Source organism: Leiobunum rupestre, chromosome 9, assembly GCF_980474605.1.
Source record: "Leiobunum rupestre chromosome 9, qqLeiRupe1.1.hap1, whole genome shotgun sequence".
NCBI classification, from domain to species: domain Eukaryota; kingdom Metazoa; phylum Arthropoda; class Arachnida; order Opiliones; family Sclerosomatidae; genus Leiobunum; species Leiobunum rupestre.
The window spans coordinates 14899853-14920740 of NC_143392.1; the positions used below are offsets into that span (position 1 = coordinate 14899853).

At 37.3% G+C, this 20888-nt stretch overlaps 1 protein-coding gene across 3 annotated transcripts in view; it reads right to left on the minus strand.

Moving 5' to 3' along the window:
• Window positions 1–20888, minus strand: part of LOC149926635 (cell adhesion molecule Dscam1-like) — a 129776-nt gene that overhangs the window by 56106 nt on the left and 52782 nt on the right. For 2 of the 3 annotated variants that reach the window (XM_090159099.1, XM_090159098.1), the window contains one exon: window positions 8841–9564. The exons of the other annotated variant lie outside the window; for it this stretch is intronic. In XM_090159099.1, the coding sequence (XP_090015225.1) occupies window positions 9557–9564 (8 nt within the window). In that variant the 3' untranslated portion in view covers window positions 8841–9556. Of the gene's footprint in view, window positions 1–8840; window positions 9565–20888 lie in introns of those variants that run through there. 3 annotated transcript variants of the gene reach the window in all.

The following is a 20888-nucleotide window of genomic DNA, read 5'->3' on the forward strand; positions in this document are numbered from 1 at the left end:
TAATCTGATATCGGAGAAAGAATGCGGATAATCTGATATCGGAACGTAAATGCGGATAATCTGGTATCGGAACGTAAATGCGGATAATCTGGTATATGAACGTTATTGCGGATAATCTGATATCTGAACGTGAATGTGGATAATCTGATATCTGAACGTGAATGCAAATAATCTGATATCGTATCTATCGTAAATAATTGGTCAGGTCAGATAATACAACTGGTATCTGAAAATCGGTTAGAAGCACTATATCTTGGGATTACCCTTAACTGACTATTTCCTATTTTGGCATTCCGTGTTTGGATCTACGCGGCCATTTTATAATAAATTTCGATTGAAAAGATTTCGATTTTGGTAGCTTCCGCTAATTACGTTATTGGTTCCGTCACCAGCCAAAGTTTATCAGTTTAATTCAGAGCGCTGATAATTGAACAAACACGGAATTGATTTGTTTTGTTCCAAAGGTCTCTCACGCTGTCTAAAAAACAAGAGGCAAAAAGGGTTGGACGAACGAGCTACGGCAACGACTAGTCAAAAACCCTCCCCGAAAAAGAGCGAGGCTACTGCGCGTGTATACATCTAGTTCTCTTTGTTCCAACCTGTAAAAGGCCGCGTCGATTAAGTGTCATTATGGCGGGAACAAAAGAATGCCGAGGGAACTAGTTGAAGATAAATGAAGTAGTGGCCAGAGTTAAAGGGAAGGCCCGTGGCACAGAGAACAGAATTAATAATTCATGGCCTCTTTCATTTTCTTTTACCGGAGCGCCCCCTGTTTGCGGGTCTGTAAACGAAATTAATACTCTTGTCTCTCGCTCCTTTATACAAACCCGTTCTTATTTTCAAACGGAATGGAAAGCAGGCGAACCATTCTTTCGCCTTTTCCGCAATAAGCTTCCGCGTTGGCCGTTTCTCCGGAACAGCGTTCGCCTCATCTCCGTATTCTAAGCACGTAACCGAAGCAGTTAACAAGTGAAGAAATTGAAGCTATAGAATATCCCCTCTGTTTGCTTTGCGTCGGGCTCCTAATAGGCACGAAGATGCCATTACACTCGTTTCATCTTATTTTTATAGCGAATTTTGTCAAGTACAAGAAGACGGGCTTGGGTGGCAAAAAGGTTACGGATTGCGTTAATCGATAGTGGTTTGTTTAAATAGATAATCGTGTCTTTGTATTAATAATAAAAGTATCTTTTATTACTTTGTAAGAGAACGAAAACGAAACCAACGTGTAGAAATGATTAAAAGTAATTGTAGGATTGGTGATGATTTACTTCATAAACAAGAGCTAGAGAGGAGAACTTTATATTACGGTAATGAAAGAGTAAATAATGGTAATGATCCTGGATAAAGTTGTAGAGTTTGAAGGGGAGGCAACGGGTCTTTTATTACTTTGCAGGTAATTATCCGTCATTTGGGAAAGGTAAACAGTGAGAGGCGGTAAAGTTTACAGGCAGCCCGTTGAAAGGGAAAGAAAGATTATTGGACTTCCTTAATTAACTAAAAGTAGCGACTAGATTAACAGGGCGAACCTGTACCTCAACTTAGACCATTTTTGGATTTCACTGTCCAGCTGCCAACCAACGGCCCAAAATGAAAAGTCAATTTTCAAAGGGAAGGGAACGGACTTGGAGCAGTTGGGAATTTCTTAAGCGAATTTATTGATCAACACCTATTGTATTTCAACGTTTCGAGAAAAAGGATGGATAGGGGTTGGTGGCACCTAGGAGCAACAAACAAGAATAACGCGGCTAATCTTTAAACACGCTAACGCAGGGTTGTGTACAAATTTCATTGGACGAGCCTTAACGCTGAACGTTGTACGGAAAGGGGGACGACAATTTCCGGATTTTCCCCTTCCGACGGCAGCAGGCGCTAAAGCGTCTAATCAATGAAAAATGTACACCAGAATATGCACGCCTTTTGACGGGTTGCGTTCTCCTTGTGTGGGGTGCTGTGTCTGTTGCTCCTAGGTGGAAGCGTCAGAGACGCGTTTCCGAAGTTTAATGAATTTCGAAAAGCTAATAGACTTTTCTCTTTTCCTTTAACTCGGTATATTCATTCTTAAGCTTCTAAATGGATTTTCGTAGCGTTCCATTTGGACGAGGAAAAGCTATTGGCTTCGCGACAAAGCCAAAAATCCCATTAAGGATAACTAGTGAATAGCGACTGAAGCTCCGTCCCTGTTCGAATAATTTTGGCTAATTTATTTGCTAAACAAGATTTTACGAAAACTGCCTAGAGTAATTTTCGCAACTTTCTCTACGCAGAATTATACATCAAAGCCATCTAGATCCTAAGGGAGTAGGCGGGTTCGTGTAAAGGATCCGGACTGTCTGAGTAATGGGATATATTTGGATGAATCTCTAATTTTATACCGGAAAACTAAAGACAAATACCATAGAACTGTCGGAATTAGTTGAAACGAATAATGATAAATAACTGAAAAACATATTTTTTTTTAAATCTCAAATTTCTATGGAAAATTCCTCGTGCATGGGGACATTTACCAGTGTAAAATTGAATGATCTTGAATCATGTCTTCAAGGTCATTCAAAAACTTTCTAGAGAATCGTTGGAATTACGGATTTGGTTCCGATTAGAAAGTTGAAGTTCACCATATTATTAGTTGAAATAGCTTTGCTATGACCAAATTTGACTAATCAGAAGCCGAGAAATTGAGGTTAAGGAATTCAGTGTTTGATAATGAAATAATCTGATTAGTTTTACCGTGACTAAATCAAGTAAATACTGAATAGTTTACAACGGTTTAAATAGGCCAACATCGGCTTGAACTCGTTTAACGACGGAGTTTATATTGTTGTTCAACATTTCAGTTGAAATGTCACGGAAGGCATTAATAATTAATTCTCGCAAAACTTCAATTTATTGGCTTCTGATTGGTCAAATTTGGTCAAAGCAAAGTTATTTGAACTAATAATTTGGCGAACAACAACTTTCTAATTGCATCCAAATCCGTAAACTCGAGATAGTTTTTGAATGACCTTGAAGACATGGTACAAGGTCATTCAATTTTACACTATTAAATGACCCCCTGCACGAGGAATGTTCCATAAAAATTTGAGCTTTAAAGAAAATTCAGTTATTTTTCGTTTTTCGTTTTTCAGTGGACACCCTGTATAATATATGGTCTAGTATTCATCTAAACCATAAAATGAAACATGAGCCTTTGCAGAAGCAGTTTTCAGGGGACAAGATGTCCGTGACGGCTTTTAATCAGACGATCGTAGGATAGTAAATTTAAAAAATATACTAGAGATTCAACCTCCTGTAAATTCCTGCCACAGCAGACGAAATTTGTATTTACGCTAGCGCCATCTCTAGATTCTTCGCTGAACCACAATAAACCAGATTACAGTTTCTATAAACAAGACGGCTTTGTTAATTCATGAATTTAGGGATAACACCACATTTTCGGCTGATATTTCTATGCATTAAGCATAAATAAAAACAAATTAAATCTGCAATAATTTTTAGATACCGGACAAACTCTTTTTATATAAATTAGGGTTTAGATGCTAAGCGAGGGTAGCTTATTTTGTGGTTTATGATTTATATAGCAGTTTCTTTTTACTTTACCAAATATTTGTTTTTTAAAACCTATATAGTGAATTCGAACAAAAATAATTAATTAATCAATAAAGGAATATACCACGATTAAATGCTCCATTAGAAAAATTGACAAAAATAAACAATAATTGCCATTGTAAATTTATCATTTAGATAGGAAATAAACTTTCATATAAACATATCTTTAAATGATATACAGCTAACTTGGTTTACCTCAATTACAAGGGATCATGAATTTAAGAGCGAACCTCACGAAAAACAAGTTTCTTTCGAATTTAAGATTTATATACAAGGAAAGCCGTCAAGTCTTGTAGAATTAAAGGTCAGAGAGTCAGGGATGTTTGATTTAAATCGTGATTTAAATCAAGTGATGATTTTTTAAAAAAACGTTGAATTAAATCACACAATGTATTTCAATGGGGGAATAAAAATTGTCAAAAAAAAAGTTCTCAAAAAAATTAAAATACATAGAAAATCTGAGCAAACTAAAATAGTAAATAGTAATTAAATTTAATTAAGATTCCATTTAATACAAGATACGCTAACTCATAAAAGTAAAATATCCGTTAATTATAGAATGAAAGAGCTATAAATTGTATAAAAATCAATAAATTCAATAAAATAGAAAAAAAAAGATTTAAATAAAAAAAAATCGATTGATTAGATTTTTATTAAAAAATGCCAACCTTGCAGAGAAAAGTTTGAATTTGGAGGGTAAAGCTACATTATCACTCGTTTTGAGTAGCAGGGAGTTATGCCCAAGTCACAAATTGTACAAATGATTTTGTGGACCTCTAGCATGACTTTTAGTGGAGGAAGAAGAACTTCATTAGTCCTGGATGGGACCATCGAAAACACTATCAAAAGATCATTGAAAAGATCCATTCCGAAATACGATATAAAACCCAGAAAACTAATCGACGTTTTTTCTAACGCGGTTCTTAAATTCATCTGTGCGCGAAGGCTGCTTGATGAGTAAATGACCCTTTAGATCGAGTATCGATCCAAAAATAATGAAACTCTAAAATTTTATACCAAAAGAGAACGCTCGAATTGTTGCCATCAACTTCGAGGTATTAAAATACCGACTAAGAAATGCACTGACATTTTCTGTTTCTGTTTATAATCGAAACGTTCCTGACGTGATAGCTGTCGCAATTGCCTAGCAGAGACATTTCAGGATCAAATTATGTCGTCGCAGACCCTTCTAATTGAATTTTCCAATTGGCGAGGGGGTATTATTGAGGGGTTCACAAGGAATTTTTTGACTTAACATCAAATACCCTAATGCAACTACTTTTTTCACTAAATAATAAAATGATTTTGATTCTGATTCTGTCAAGGTAATGAGCTCATTATCGTACTGGCCTTTTAACTTCGGGACTCCCCTCTGCACGGCCCTTTGTAATTGCTATTCAAATGGTCTATGCACACTATGTTGATAATAAGTTATTTGATTACCAGTAACTTCTTACTTAAGGTTACTTGTTGCTTTGGAATGATATTGGACATCATCTTGAAAAATGGCTGTAACTCCAACACTTGATAGGCGGTTTGACTTGACGTTTATGGGTTGGTTGGTTACATCCGGTTGTTTAAACCTATTGCATGCAAATGAGTGATAACTCTGCTAATTCTTAGCAAAGTTGGTTGCTTTCGAAACCAGCGTAGGCGAACCGAGTTTACAACCGGGGTATGTTCAATAACGCAAATCTGGAAAAAATTGGTTTTTACTTTATGTTTGCTAGATGAGCTCTAGTCGTCATAGTGACATAGGAAGTAACTGAACGGTGTTATTTCTAGTCAGCACTGTTATTAAAGATGGCGGCTATAAATGCTGCTGGGCCCGAAAATCAGAGGAAGCGAAAAATAATGTTTTCAATAATTAATGAGTTAGTAAATGATGAAATTGTGGACGACAATATTCTTTATTGTTGCAACGATCAGTCTTTTATTAAAAAATCGACAACGGCCATTGCAGTAGCTGAGACATTCCAATTAAATGACAGGCCTTTGACCAAACCTGAAGAATTGTTGATTACAATTACAGTTGTATAATTTTAACTCTTCCACCTGCTAAAATGTAAACAAAAACGCGTTTGACGTCAAAACATTAAAAAAAACTTTCTGTCTCTTCGCTACTTGTTTTGATCAGATGACAACTCAATTAGGTATTTAACTAGTTAGTGGTGTTTAGTTCTCGTGTGAATGTGGCTGCAAAATGCGAATTTTTGAAATCATACGACGCGTTACCGAAAATGAGCCAACGTAAAGCTGCCGCTTGACTCCTGATTTCCCAGCCGTTAAAAAAATTCTAAAATTCAGGTACAAAATAGAGCGTTCTATAAAATCGGTGTGGTGTGCTTTCCCCCTTTTGAGTTCGGAGGAGGTGAAGGTTTGGCCGGTTTTTCGTGTGAGAAAAAAATATTTATCTGGCAAACCCGTAAGAAATTGAGAGCAGTCGATTTTTAGGAGTAGCGTAGTTGCTAGCCTAGGATTCACTAATTTCTGGCTTTCCGCGCCATTTTTCTTATTTTAAATGATTTTTGTAATAAATGTATGATGGCAAATAAGCAAAATACTAGTCCCAAATCCACGGGTTAAAAAGAAACTTAGATCATGAAAATATTCTTAACCCCAAACATACTTCAACACCTAAGGTCCCTCCTACAACTCCTAAAATATTCATATAAAGAAAAGACATAAGCTGAATTCTCTTTAACCAAAGAATAACAAATGTTGTTAGTCCTGCTGAACTAGTCTGTATGAAAAGTTTGGCCGGTTTTGGGCCGATTTTATAGAACGCTCTATTAAACAAGTGGGCGTAGAAAACGAAAACCAGAAAATGGAAAAGAGGTAGGAATCAATAAAAATGAAATATGTAAATAAATTTAAAAAGGCCACACCATTACGTTGTACTGTGCGTGTAAATATTTGTGTTTTATTTTAAATTTTATATAACTCAGCCTACTGTTATACGCCAGCTATATATACATTTAGGGTTAGTGAGTATGTGCAGACGACCCAAAGGTCGAATTTTCTCCCCGCCACAAGTGGGGGGAGCGAAAACGTCACCAGCATCAGCTACAATCGCGTCGGAAGCAGGCACATAAGGCACTAGTCACGGCATTCGTCTACTAATACTTATGCTCCGACTACTAAAATTAATCGAAATCTGGGAGCTCACTAGTCAATTTAACTCGTGAAAAATTTACCAAAATATTTATAAATAATGGCGAATATGGCGTATCATAAATTCATCATTCATCAATCCCATTTTATTGAAAAATATCACACAATGTAACTCAAGTGATAATCAACTCCTATTTTAATTCTGACGGGTAAAGCAAAATGTTGGCTGTCGTTCTTGTTTTTAATAGAGGTCGGGAACGGTTAAATTGATTTTTTTCGGGGAAAAAATGTAAACAAAGAAATTTACCGGTTAATATTTCGGAAAATGATTAAAAAATATGTATTATTCGTAAAATTTGAGCTCTTTATCGAAAAAAACGTCGTTATTCTGATTAATTTTACAAATTTATCAAAAAATTAATCGGATAATACAGAAATATAAATTACTTGATACAAACATGTTACGAATAATTTTGAGAGCTGTATCTATTGAATAAAAGTTAACCATCCCCGACCTCTAGTTTTTATGCCCCCATTTTTACCCCCACTAGTCAGTGACTACTAAAATAAATGAAGATAGGAGGCTCACTATTCAGGCTGACTACTAATAAAATATCCTTCTGTCCAACCCTGGTTAGCTTACTCTTCGAACACCAGGGGGATTGCGAGCAACGTTAAAATTCGTCTCATCATAGAATAAATCAATAAATTCTTGGTGAGGTACTGCTTTATAAAAAATGTTGCCTTATAGCCTAAAATGAAAACCTTCCTCTAAATGATATTATTATTTACTAATAAGACCACATATTATGGTTCTGCTATCATTAGCGTTAGCGGATAGCTGTTTGATTAACCGATTTATTTAAAGGGGAACGGTCAAGCTTTAACCAGTTAGATAGCCATATAGCCCATTAAAAACTAAAATTTATGGCGAAAACCACATCAAAAAATATTGAGTGGTTAATTTTTAATAAAATAAAGAAATTTCGGGAAATCGAAAAGCACGCGTCCGCCGCGACACCTTGTGAGAAGTCGATGAGACAGAAAAAAGCGCGCGCTGCTGAAGACCCAAAAATATGTTTTGCACGCGGCGCGTTCCAGTTATAAGAGACCTAAGCCTAAATTGCGCGATTTTAAAAGTTAGGATAGTTTGCAAATCGCTCGTACGGGAATAGGGGCGCTGGCGGCAGCCCCTAAGATGGTGGCGAAAATTCCAACCCAAACACCTGGCGTTATTTTTCGTTTCCACTTTTTGGGTCAAAAGCTATTTTTTCAAGACAAAAAAAAGGTACGTGTTAGTATATTCATGGTATATTGAACGTCTTTTGATACGGAAATAAGGCCGTATTTGGAAAAGCTTGGCCGTTCCCCTTTAACTTACAAAGAAGATCAGAACATACTTAATCCGGTCAGAAAAGTGGACTGGGGTGTGAACGGATTATTATGATAATAATAAACATAAGCGGAATTAACCTTTCCTTGATAAAAAATTTTAACTACAGGTATTAATTTAAATTGTTAAATATCTTAATAGTTTTTGGCATGTTTGGTAATTATTGATCTGGGTTATCTTGCTTTTATATTTATATTCCTATTATACAGTGCATATTTTTTCTCCAGTGCTCAAATCAGTACTATTTTAAGGTCAACTTGGACACGTGGGTTGCTGGCTAAAGTATAGTTTAGCGATTACAATTCATCCTAAACGAAGAACTGGGTTAGGTAATTTGATGATATTGGATTTTTCATATTGAATTGTCAGAACTATTAAGTGGATAAATTTCAAATTACTAATTTGAGCAGAAAAACAATACCAAAAACCATCCTATCCTTGGTGGTATAGTAAGCCAAAATTGGTCACAGCTAGTACCAAAGATACCGGTATCACTGACTGTAAAAATCAATATTCAATGCAGTGCACTAAAGCCGTTAAGTGTTTTTCTCCATCACCTATAGCGAAATTAATTTTTATTTTAGTACTTAGTTTTAAACCTTGCACTATATGGTAATGTTAAATATAAATGAATCAAAAATCAGAACTGTATGTACAATATTTATTAGCTTCCGTGATACAATCAGATATGTTGTACACACACATTTGTACACTTTTGTACAAAAAACCCGACGTAAATAATTATGTATTATATTTGAAAAAAATTAAACGGTAATATTATAGATAACTTATATATCTCTCTCCGGTGTTTCGAAATAACGTTGCTGACAATGTTCGATTACTGATTGCGGTAAGCGAAGAATGGGGGTTTGAACGGTGCACACTGTCTAATGTGAGGTGACAGCGTTAATCGCTTTTGTTGTAAAGCTGCAAAATTTATTCTTAATAGAAGCTTTAATTAAAACAACACCGGCTTAGTCTTTAGAACAGTTTATTTGTTTAATGGTGGAAATGTTTTAAGCGGCGAGTTTTAGTGTTAATGAACACCACTGTTTAGTTGATTAAATCCAATGGGTGTCGTTCGTTCCGCTTGGACACCGATGGCACCAGATTTATTTAGAAATAACATCGTCAAACGTTTCGTCCCGCACGAATGAGTACGTTAGATTTAGCGAAATCGAATTAGTTCAGATTGAGTCGACCGCGAAGGGGATTTCTTTTTATTGGTAAACGAAAAGAGAAACGGTTTATATCTTCTCGTCACTGACAGATGGCGCCGCGAACACCGCCAGGGAAGAAGACAGACTTTATCGCGCGCGGTATACAAATAACATTCTATCCCGACTCACTCTCACTCTCCTTCAATCGGGCGTCCGTTTTTCCAATCTTCTTTGCCAATTACCGCTCGTATCCTACACCATCAAAGCCTCGTACGGTCGGTCTCTAGGATCCTGCAGTCGGTATATAGAAAATAAAAAGAAAGAGATATATACGTGAGAAAACAGAGCTTTTTTTCCCCACACCACCACCCCCTCCTTCTTCTTACCAGTTCGATATTGGATCGCGGAAAGTGAATGAGGTTGATAGGGGAGGTTGCCGAAGTATTTTTAGATCACCTAAGGTACGGCGACGCGCTTTGACCAGAGCAGACTTAACCCTAGCCCTTATTTTTACTATCCAGTCGACCAATACCTCGCCTAAGCAATAAGCCCGGTGATACGGCTAAGACACCTTCGGGTGAGCTCCCGATTTATTTGGGGATGTACCGAGAGAGGGCTACTATTGACATCCTATGGAAAGAAAAATGAGCTCATCATTGTAAATAGGTTTTGCTCTATCGACATTCCCAGAGCGCTCTCCCTGCCTCCGAGGGATCCACCACCCAACATTCCCTCTCTGGATTCCAGAGGCTCCGTAATATCGGCTCGGGCTTCCTCTAATTGAAGGCCCAGTTACGGTGTGTGCCATTGTCAGAGCCCGTGCACCGAAATTTCTGAAATTAGGTTGCGATTGTTAGAGCGAGGAAGCCGAAGAAGGTGCATCTCTCTCTCGCTCCTTTGTGAATGAGTAATTGGAGGTTGCGCCGGTAAAGGGGCCTCTGTAGTAGAGGAGGAATGAGGTATATAGAGACATGGCTCGTTCGGTTGCTCGTCTCTTAGGCATAGTTGGATGGACCATTGTTTGCTGGTTGGCCCGGAAACAGCGCGTCTCCCGATCTAATAATGATTCCCTGGACGGCTGCCCTCACGTGTCTAATAAGCGGGCCCAAGTTGGATGATATAAGTAATGGTCAGGAAGTAATTGGTGGGAAATATTTTATCGCTGGAAGGACTTCCTTTCCGCTTTAATTACGTTTCATTAAGTCGCTCTTCTATTTAGATTCCGTTAATTGCGTCACGGTGGTAGGATTCTCTTGGAGAGGAATTTCTCCTTGGGTAATTTTTGTTTCGAAACAAGTTCGGCTAAGATATCTAACAAGTGTTGGTCCATTTGATCGAAAAATATGTGATCGACAGTCGATCATTATACGTTGCAATTGATTGAAATTCCATTTGATCGAATCCCATTTGTCATTTGTTTCATAAGATCGAACCTTCAAATGATCGAATACTATTTGATCGAATTCAAAAGTATTTATAGTACCAGTTGGTATGTTTTTATTTTACCGAATGTCAATATGAAGTGCAGAAGGAATAATGATGTAATAATTCATTGCTTTAAGTGTATTAAGCCACAAAGATGAAGAGATTTTTACTTTATACACTATATGATGGAATTTTTTATGACATCGATGATAACGGCCCGTTGTTTTTGATATATATATATAAATAGGGTCAGGTTAGGTTAGGTTAGGTTAGGTTAATGTACGCGCGCCGTAGGCGCGTATGCACCGTTGCCTTTTCGATTTATTCCCAAAAACTAGTAGTTTTACTCTACAGTAGCTTTCGATCAAATTTCGTTCGATCAAATGCCATTCGATCAAATGCAATTCGATCAAATGGAAATTCGATCAAATGAGACCCGTTCGATCATTTGGGAATCGATCAAATAGACTCAAACCATCTAACATCCTGTGGTGTAGAATTACAGTCTTAAGATGTTTCTGATTTTGAAACAAGGTTGATTAAATATGTAATAATCAGCTAGGCTATTACCCAAGGCACCATCTTAGGCCCAAGTCATCTTACGACTTTTAATGCCTTTAAACAGTTGGCTGAGTTACAATGCGTAGGAGGTTGATGGCAAACAAGGTCGGTTAAATGGATATTATCCCGAATATCTATGATATGCAATATTCAAAATTCGTCATCAAACTTAAAAAATGTAATGATTTAATTTAATAAATATTTTAATTAAAGAGTCAACTTAAAGGGGAACGGTCAAGCTTTAACCAGTTAGATAGCCCTATAGCCCATTAAAAACTAAAATTTATGGCGAAAACCGCATCAAAAAAAATTGGAGTGGTTAATTTTTAATAAAATAAAGAAATTTCGGGAAATCGAAAAGCGCTCGTCCGCCGCGACACCTGGTGAGAAGTCGGTGAGACAGAAAAAAGCGCGCGCTGCTGAAGACGCAAAAAAATTGTTTTGCACGCGCGGCGCGTTCCCGTTATAAGAGACCTAAGCCTAAATTGCGCGACTTTAAAAGTTAGGATAGTTCGCAAATCGCTCATACGGGATTAGGGGCGCTAACGGCAGCCCCTAAGATGGCGGCGAAAATTCAAACCCAAACACCTGGCGTTATTTTTCGTTTCAACTCTTTGGGCCAAAAGCTATTTTTTCAACACAAAAAAAGGTACGTGTTAGTATATTGAACGTCTTGTTAATCTTTTGATACGGAAATAAGGCCATATTTGGAAAAGCTTGGCCGTTCCCCTTTAAATGTTCCATATTTACGGAGGCGCATCTAATTTAACATTTTTCTTACCAGATTTATCAGAAGCTAAAGAAATTAGCGCTAGTTACGTTAAAAATAAGTCGTATCTCGTTTTAGCGGACGATTTCACTTTCCCATTTGCAACTGGGTAACGTTTTTCGTAACCATTAAAGTTTCAGATTGATGCGGTTTTCCATCCACGTATAGCGATATTGAAAATCGTGACCTTTATTTGGCCCCTGGCTGTTAGGCTTCCCGCGGGGACGTCAAAGGCGGGGGGGGGGGGGGGGATAGACGTCATAAATTTGAAACCACGAGCCTTTTATCATTTTCAATACATTAAACAACGATCCACGGTTTTGACCCCTGAAGCTCAAAAACATTTTTCAGATAAGGCTTTACAACGATTTTTTGGCGGAACAAACCCTTCCTCTCAGGCCACCGTTTCTATATAGGTCACAAACAATCCATATTATCGAATAACCAATAATCATTAGTATTAAAACCTCGGCGATCCAGTTTTCTCGCTTCGAAAACAATGCTCACTGAATAAATGAAGATAGGCATTGAAGAGAGGACGCCATTGATAAATGGACTTTTGCGTAATTGACTTTTCTCGTTTTCTCTTTCATTCGGAGTCCATCCCACTGTACCTTTTTATCAGAGGATGATGCTTTGTGGGGAGGGGGCCCGGAGATTGGAATCGTTTTGGAAGGGAATGAAGAAGCGCTCTACCGCGAGCGAGAGTAAATGGATTGATCGGCAATTTAGCCCCAGTCAATCGTTTCGGATTGAACCCACGGATATGATCGTGATCGATGACCATCCATGTAAAACAGCGATGAGCAAAAAAGATGTCGCTCGACCACTGTTTTCAGTCTCGATTCCTATTCACGTCGCCGTTAAAACAAAACCACGTATCTTTTCGGTGGCCTTTTTGATAAAAATTGATTTTTAATTTTGCAGGGACTCGTGAAATCGCGTGTTGGGTTTTTACACGCGAGTTAATTTTATAGTTAAATAATTTCGTTTCAATATTGATTTTATGAGGATTTTAATTTAAAAATATTTGCTCAAGGGGAATTTTTAGAGATACGTGGTCTCGCGTCATGTAGTGAGATAGGAGCTGACAATAAGCTAGATACTTGCTTTTCCGCGAAATTCGTTGTGAATATCAAAGATACGTTTAAATGTTTTCTCGATTTAAAAAAAGAAATTCAATTTCAACCTATTAATGTTTTTAATGTTATATACGTAAATTTGGGGTGTAGAATCTGAATATGTCAATTTTTACAAAACCACGTATCTTAAGTTACGTGGTTTTGTTTTAACGGTGACGTTCATTTCGTATCAGTTGATTGTTACGTATGCGGTTGGCACTGTTGTAGATGTAGTGATTTGAAATTTACGGTAAAAATGAAAACGATAAATTTACCGTGAATTTTTTAATTTAATCAAAATAATGGTTTTATGTAGTGTTGTAAGTCGGAAGATTTTCCGGAAACTGACCAAGGCCTTTTTTCCGGAAAATTGTTTCGTATTTTACCGGAAAAAGAGTTTTCATTCCATGATTAGTCTAATATATTGTTTGCAAATTTAAATAAAGCGGCATTTTCGCCTAATTTTTTCGAATATAAAAGTAAAACTAAACTATCCGACAAGTTTAAACTGATTAACAATGTAACATTAAAAATGTTGTGTAGCATGTTTACTGATATTGGACATTTTATATCGATAAAAAGTTAAACACAAAATTAAAACCCTTAAAAAGTAATTTATGTTTCATTTTCTTATTTTTCCGATTTGCGGAAAAGTTTCTGAAAATTTTTCCGCATTTTATTTTTCCGGAAAATTAACAACACTAGTTCTATGTCCCGCCGGGAGTATTGGCGTACCACTGCAGTCCCAAGCGTCTGAGAGACATAATTTGTGGATAGCCGTGTGAGGACTACCACTAATCCCTCAACGGGTGGTTGTCATACTTCCGCCACGGATGTCCCATCCCTTTCCCCAAGTATCCCCCCGTTGGCGTGGCTGTAACACATATCTCACAACTGATTAATCAGATGGATGAGCGAACTGAATTGTCCCACCCGTCACAATCGCTCATAACGAGCTTTAAAAAAAAGAAAAAAAGTTTTATGTCCCAATAATTATTAAAATTTTATTTTAACATAGCCTTAGGTGACATTAAACTTAAAGAAATCTCATAGATAACCCTATAGAAATATATTTAAATGTATGGAACGTAAAATCACAGTGCCAGAAATTCGGAGTCTTCGGTATTTGATTCTGAACTAATGTCTGAAAGAGGGCTTAAAATTGGTTTTTAACAGGAAAATGTTAGGGTTTTCTGGTCGAATGAAAATGTAATTGCTTCTTTTTTTATTTTAAGTTTAACAAAATATTTTTGGGTGGTTTTTGTTTTAAAAAAAATGGCAAATTTACCGTCAAAACCACTAGGTAAATTGACCGTAATTTTAAAATTACCGGTAAATTAACCGGCTCACATCTCTATGTAGATGTATAGAGGATTTTACTAAAATTACGGAATCATGACGATTGAAAAATTTATTGACAATTTTTTCAATTTAAAATTTAGTATCAGAAATTTGCCCTAATCGGGTACTCGAATAAGCCACCTGTAAAACTCCCCGAATTGTTTTTCCACCGACAATATTCGGGTAATCGTCCACTCGTCGAGTACTCGACAATAATCTCATTGGTTTTGGTTTTGAGAGCTCGGAATTTTCTCTACCGTGAGTTTAGCGTTTTGTTAATTATTTTTTATCTTTTTTTAACTTGTTAGTTGTTACCTAACATCCATTTAAGTAGTAACTAGTAGGCTATTTTAAATTGTTCTTAATTACTCAACTACCCGAATAGAACTCGTCGATTAATCAAGTACCCGAACGATTTTTCTAACTACTCGACTACTCGAACAAGGAAAATTTGGAAATAATCGAATACTCGACAACCCGACTCGATCAAAATATTACCCGACTCGACTACACGATGAAAAATTTATTAATACTCGAAACCCGACTCGATTGCGTAAAACCACTACTCACACAGCCCTAGCGTCTTTGCCTGTAGTCCCGCCAATTTTTTTTTTATTATTCGATTGTAACGTGTGGGACAATTCAGTCCTCTCGTCCATCTGATTAATCAGGGCGAGATATGTGTAACGGCCACGCCAACGGGGGGATACGTGGGGACACCCGTGGCGGAAGTATTCCGACCACCCGTTGGGGGATTGGTGGTCGTCCTCACACGGCCATCCACAAACTCTGCCTCCCGGACGCCTGGGATTACAGGAGTGAGCCACTACTCCCGGCATCCCGCCAAAATGTGTGTTCTCTCAGTAAAAAAAATTAACACGTGGAAAATATGGAAACCTAAAAAAATTTCGTTTGATGGGTCCAGGGTGAGTATAGAACGGGTAATGCCAAGATTACCACGTTGACGTAAATAAACGTGCGGTTTGTTGATGGTTTAAGCTTTAATTAAGCTTAAAAATGATTATCTACATGAAATGTTTATTGATCACTTTGAAATTTACGCCAGAGACTTTTCGAAAATGGAATAATATAATTGGAGTAGGAACTTTTAGGAATTCAACAGAAAATAGGCGAAATTCGAAATTCCCGCCTCCGATTTACTGGTAAATCGTGGTAGTATTTTTCCACCAAATGTACTAGATATATTTAGCCTGCAATTGACTTGTGAGTATAGAGAGTTTCAGCAACCCATTTCTATGCGTAAACGCGAACGTCTACGCCAGATCCGATAAATTTATCTGACGTTGGGAACGTCGGGACAAGTGAAACTAGGTACAAAATGTTGTGTGTAACTTTTTTTTTCTAAATGTAGTTTTATTGCGTGCAAATGGCATCGTGGTTTCCACACCATTTTTTCAAAGTTAGAAAGATGTTGTTGCTGCATGTGGCAACGATACCTTATCAGTATCCTGATTGAAATATAATAATATAATAATGAGCTAGGCTAATACCCAAGGCACCATCTTAGGCCTAAGTCATCAAGTGACTTTTAAAGTCATTTATTCAGGTGGCCGGGTTACAATGCGTAGGAGGGTGGTGGCATGCCACGTGAGCCAACAGTTCCCTACACTAACTACTATGGAAGGGGAAACCGAAGAGCTCGGGGAAAAACCTCTTACACCAGCAGGGAGAGAACTTGCAAACTCAACGCCGAATTTCACTTTGAAAAAGAAATTTAAACGATTTTTGCTGAACGAAATTTTTACGCACACGTCGCGAAGAGACGTAGACGTTTGCGTTTACGCCTATAAATGTGTTGCTGGAACTCTCTAGTTTTTTTTATCTAAGTAGACAAAGTTTCAAGCTCAATTAACTTCCAAACCAAATTTTACGTTGGCAAAACTCCAATTCTGCTTGGGGAAAAAACATGTACCTATTTAGCTAAAATTAGTTTATTCTAAGCGCCAAATTTAATAGTCTTTGAAATGGGGTAATTTTTTCATACACCATTAAAAGTTTCGAAATGGGTCTACAAGTGCTCTTCATAAACTGTTTTTTCAATATTATTCTTAAATTCGTGGTTTAATCTATTTTGATATTCACCTATCAAATATTTAATTTTTTTTTCACGAAATTTGTTGCGTTAGTTGTTTAATGGAATGCTTACTAAATTATCTACTGATACGCAATACTATTTTTGTTAAAGGCCTTATAATTATCGTCCACATAGACGAAACACTATTCTTCAGCTATAGTGTGGACAAGCTACTTCAATAATTTACCATTATTCCGTCGAATTATGAATCAGATTTCGTTTTGAAAGCATTTTCAATTTCCTAGCGTTGGTCTCCACCAAATTGCGGTATTGTTTGAACTGCATAGATAGTTTTTAGATGTTAACGATATAGTGTTTCCAACGGACAAGTGATCTGTTTATTGTGGTCGTAATTCTCATATTGCCGAAGATATTCAGTTAGTCAGACTAGATCAATATTTTATATTTATCCTTAACATAAATATGATCGCAAATTGTACCTTATTCCTTATTACAAGTAACTTGAACTAATCTTCCAGAAATCATCTCATCAGATTCACTCTTATCTGACTTATACGCTTAGTATGAGCAAATCAATAACTGTAAATTTGACTGAAATCTGATCATCTGAATTCGGATTAGTATCGGGTTTAAACTATTTGGTTTGTAGTTTGACGAAGAATACGATATCCGATAAATCGTAACTATTTGCTTAGATCAGATATCACGACTGTTATCTGAGAATCGGTTGTAAGCCGTACAAAGACGCAGACCAGGTGAATCTCCCTGTTCCCAAGGTCCCAGTTGTGTTCATTGGTTTTTCCACCCGCATAAAATCATTGACGTTTTCAAAAGAAGCAAATATTCGTTTGAGATGAGTCGATCGCGTAACGAATCCGAGAACGGGGGGATTAAAAATACCCCCTTTCTTCGACGGGTTTTGGCGCTGAGGCGTTTGGTGGGTAAGGCTTCCATATCACGTTGGTAAAGAGGTTGAGCGCTTCCCTTTTGTGACTGCTCCCCAATAGCTCGTATCTTTCAGGCTCTCTTCGGTGGTGCGAGGGAGCCCTAAAAGAGGAAGACCCCGTACGTGACCCCGGCTTGATTGATGACTCCCAGGCGCGGGAGCAAAGAGAGAGGCAGTGGGAGAACACGGCTTTCTTTTCCGGTTGCTTCGCTTCATCTCGGACGATGGTAGCATCTCCCCGAAGAAGAAACCCCTTTGGATCCTCGGCCTGTCTTTTCCCGCATAACAGGCACCCCGCTGAGCGGGAGAGGTGTCGCTCGAGTCAAATTTCGGCCCATCTCTCCGAAAAAGGATTTCGGTGGAAAAATGAGACGGTGACTCTCCCCTCACAGTTTGGACAGTTTGGATCAAATTGGGTGGAGAACGGATCTGGCCCTCGTTCGCTCAGGGGGGTTTCGATATCATCTCCTCCAACCCCCTCCCCATCTTATTGACGGAATCAATCTTTTTCGAAGGAGATTATAGTTTTCAGGGCGGTGTCATATTTGGAGCTTCACTCTTTTGACGGCTATAAACAGCCACTGCAATTATCCTCGTTTTAATTGAAGCTCTTGTTACTCTTCCAAAATTTATCCCTTCAAATTTTCAGTTTAATTCAAATGTCTACTTTGACCCGATTAATTTTAAAAGTGGCGTATGCTACCTGATTTTTCTTGTGACATTTTCGAAAAGCTTGGTTATTAAAATGCAGCTGACACCGTATGGAATATTTAAACTGAATTATTTATTAAAGAAAGTGTCAGAACCATCGATGTTATTAAAATAAACTTGCTAACAAGTTGTTCAAGTTGCAATGCTTACTGAAATCGAATGTTCTTTCGGACTGTGCGAGTAGTGGTTTTAGTCAATCGAGTCGGTTATCGAGTATCAAATATTTTTTCATCAAGTATTAGAGTCGAGTAGTATTGAAGTCAAGTCGAGTAATCGAGTACTTGATTAAGGGGAAACTTTCTCTTATTCGAGTCCAGTTACTAAAAATCATCGAGTAATATTTTTAACGAGTCGGGTTATCGAGTACTTGATTAGGAGCTGGCTTTATTCACGTAATTATGAAATTATATTTAAAAGGAGTATAAAGTAACTTTCAATACTGAAAAATATTCCTTTCATTTAAATGAACCACAGATTCCACAGCTTTGTAGGTACCGTTTAATGGCCGCCAAAAAGTTGTAAAAACCCCTCTTTGAACTTTGAAGCAACGAGGATAGAAAAAACTAATACTTGACGAGTTTAGAGAGCAGCTTATTCGAGTAATCGGGTACCCGAATATGCAATTTTTTGGTACTCGGTAATCGACGAGTATTCTACAATTACTTATTCGAGGTCGAGTTCCAGTACTCGCCCTCAAAAAGGGCCGTGTACTCGATGATGTTCTAGTGTTCTTTGTTGCTGATTGGCTCTTTGTAAATGTGGTGTAACCTTTGATCATATTAGTATAGTAAGTCCAATTAGTAGAGTATAGTTTGTAAAATATTTAAATTATACGACGGTTTTCTAGTTCCTTTGTTAATATGGATATTCTGTTTTATAGTATGCATTGCCACCAATAGATGGCAGACAGTCCAGACGAGTTAGAATTTGCTTAGAATATCTGGAAAGTGCTTCCATCTAGCCGAAATTTGCTTAAATGAAAGACATTAGCCACTCTTGCAAGTACTCTCCCCACTGGTTAAATGGGTTTTTCCCCGAGTTCTTCGGTTTACCCTTTCCATTAAAACTTCTAGAGGTTAACGTTATGGTAATTGTAGGGATCTGTAGGGTCGTGTGGCTTGAAGGGCTGGCCACCACCCTCCTACGCATTGTAACCTGGTCACCTGATTTAAATGCATTAAAAGTCACTAAATGACTTGGGTCTAAGGTGGTGCCAAGGGTATTAGCCTAGCTGATTATTATTTAAAAAAATATATATATTATCTTTGTTGGCAGTAAATTATGTGTGGAATGAAGTAGAATTTAAGTCAAACCCAAAATTCATAAGCTCTAGAGGGATAAAAATGACCGAGAATCGCAGGAGTGACTACTTAGTAAGTTCCCCATACTGTACTTTATTAACCTCTACTACGCCCACATTGTGAGCTACGTCTGGTAATGAAAATCTGAACTGATGTTACAAAAGTGTTATTTAAATAACTAATAATGTTTCCTTTGACACCTTTCTTAACTGAAACACATTTTTTTTCGTGTTGAGGGGGTTTTATTAATTGCAGAGGAGAATAAATCGCCAAAAAAATATCTGCGGTAAAAATATTCGCAGCGATATCGAAGATCGATACATTTTGTATATTGCTCACCAGTGGAAGAAATTTTATATTTTTATTATAACGTTGGTGCTGGCCACGCCTCATTCTGAAGAAATCGCTATAGCATGCCCCTATACCGCGTAAAGTGCTTTTTGGCAAAGCTTCTTTCCCACCCTTTAAAAGTTTGCGCAGAGATTTTTGGTTTTAGTACGGCTTTTCAAGCTACATTTTTTTTTTCTTTCCGGAAGAGGCATAGACCCCAGTATGGATGCTCTAACAAAGAAATATATATATATATATATATAGACTAAAAATAACGACGGTAGTCGCTTGTCAGCGCTATTTCAGCCTTACCCCTCCCTTTTTATCATTTCTCCTTACAGTCAACCGCCTTCCAAAAGCCCTTATAACGCGAGGGATCCAATATTTCTTCCCGACTCTATTGGTTCACCAGTTTTCTTAAAATAGCTTTAGTCAATAAAATGACAAAGTGGGGTATATTTTTTACCGCCTCCCCAACATTCTTCTGGACACTATTTTTTTTTTATGTTTATAGAAGAAATATCTTCATAGATTTGCTTTGTGGTTTTTAATGGAAATTTTAAACCACATTTTTCACGTGGCTTTACTTGTATATACATCCACCAGACGTCGCGTCAGCTCCTCTAAAGAGACTCCTCTCAAACTCGTATATGTCATTCTTGTCGACCTGGGAATATATACTTAGTATCCTCAACGCCTTTCTTGGCCTACTTTTGGATATCTTTTATATAACTATAGTTCTTTCATAATAATAGACGGTATGCTATTGATTTTATTTCGTCGGGATATTTAATGAAGCGGTTTTTCTCGAAGATGACAGCTTATTTATTCTTCGATGGATGTGCACAATAGGGAATCGGGTTAATTTAGCGTGCCATACCTTAATAGTCCCAAAATTTTCCTATTCTTACTCGCTTAATGTACTCGCTGAACTAGGTTGAAAAAATTTCTGATAGCTTTCTATTGAAATTTTATAGTAAATCACGCGTGTGTGACTGATTCATTGTTATATTAAATTTAACTTTTCCATTAAGGATAATGCGGTATTGTAAAA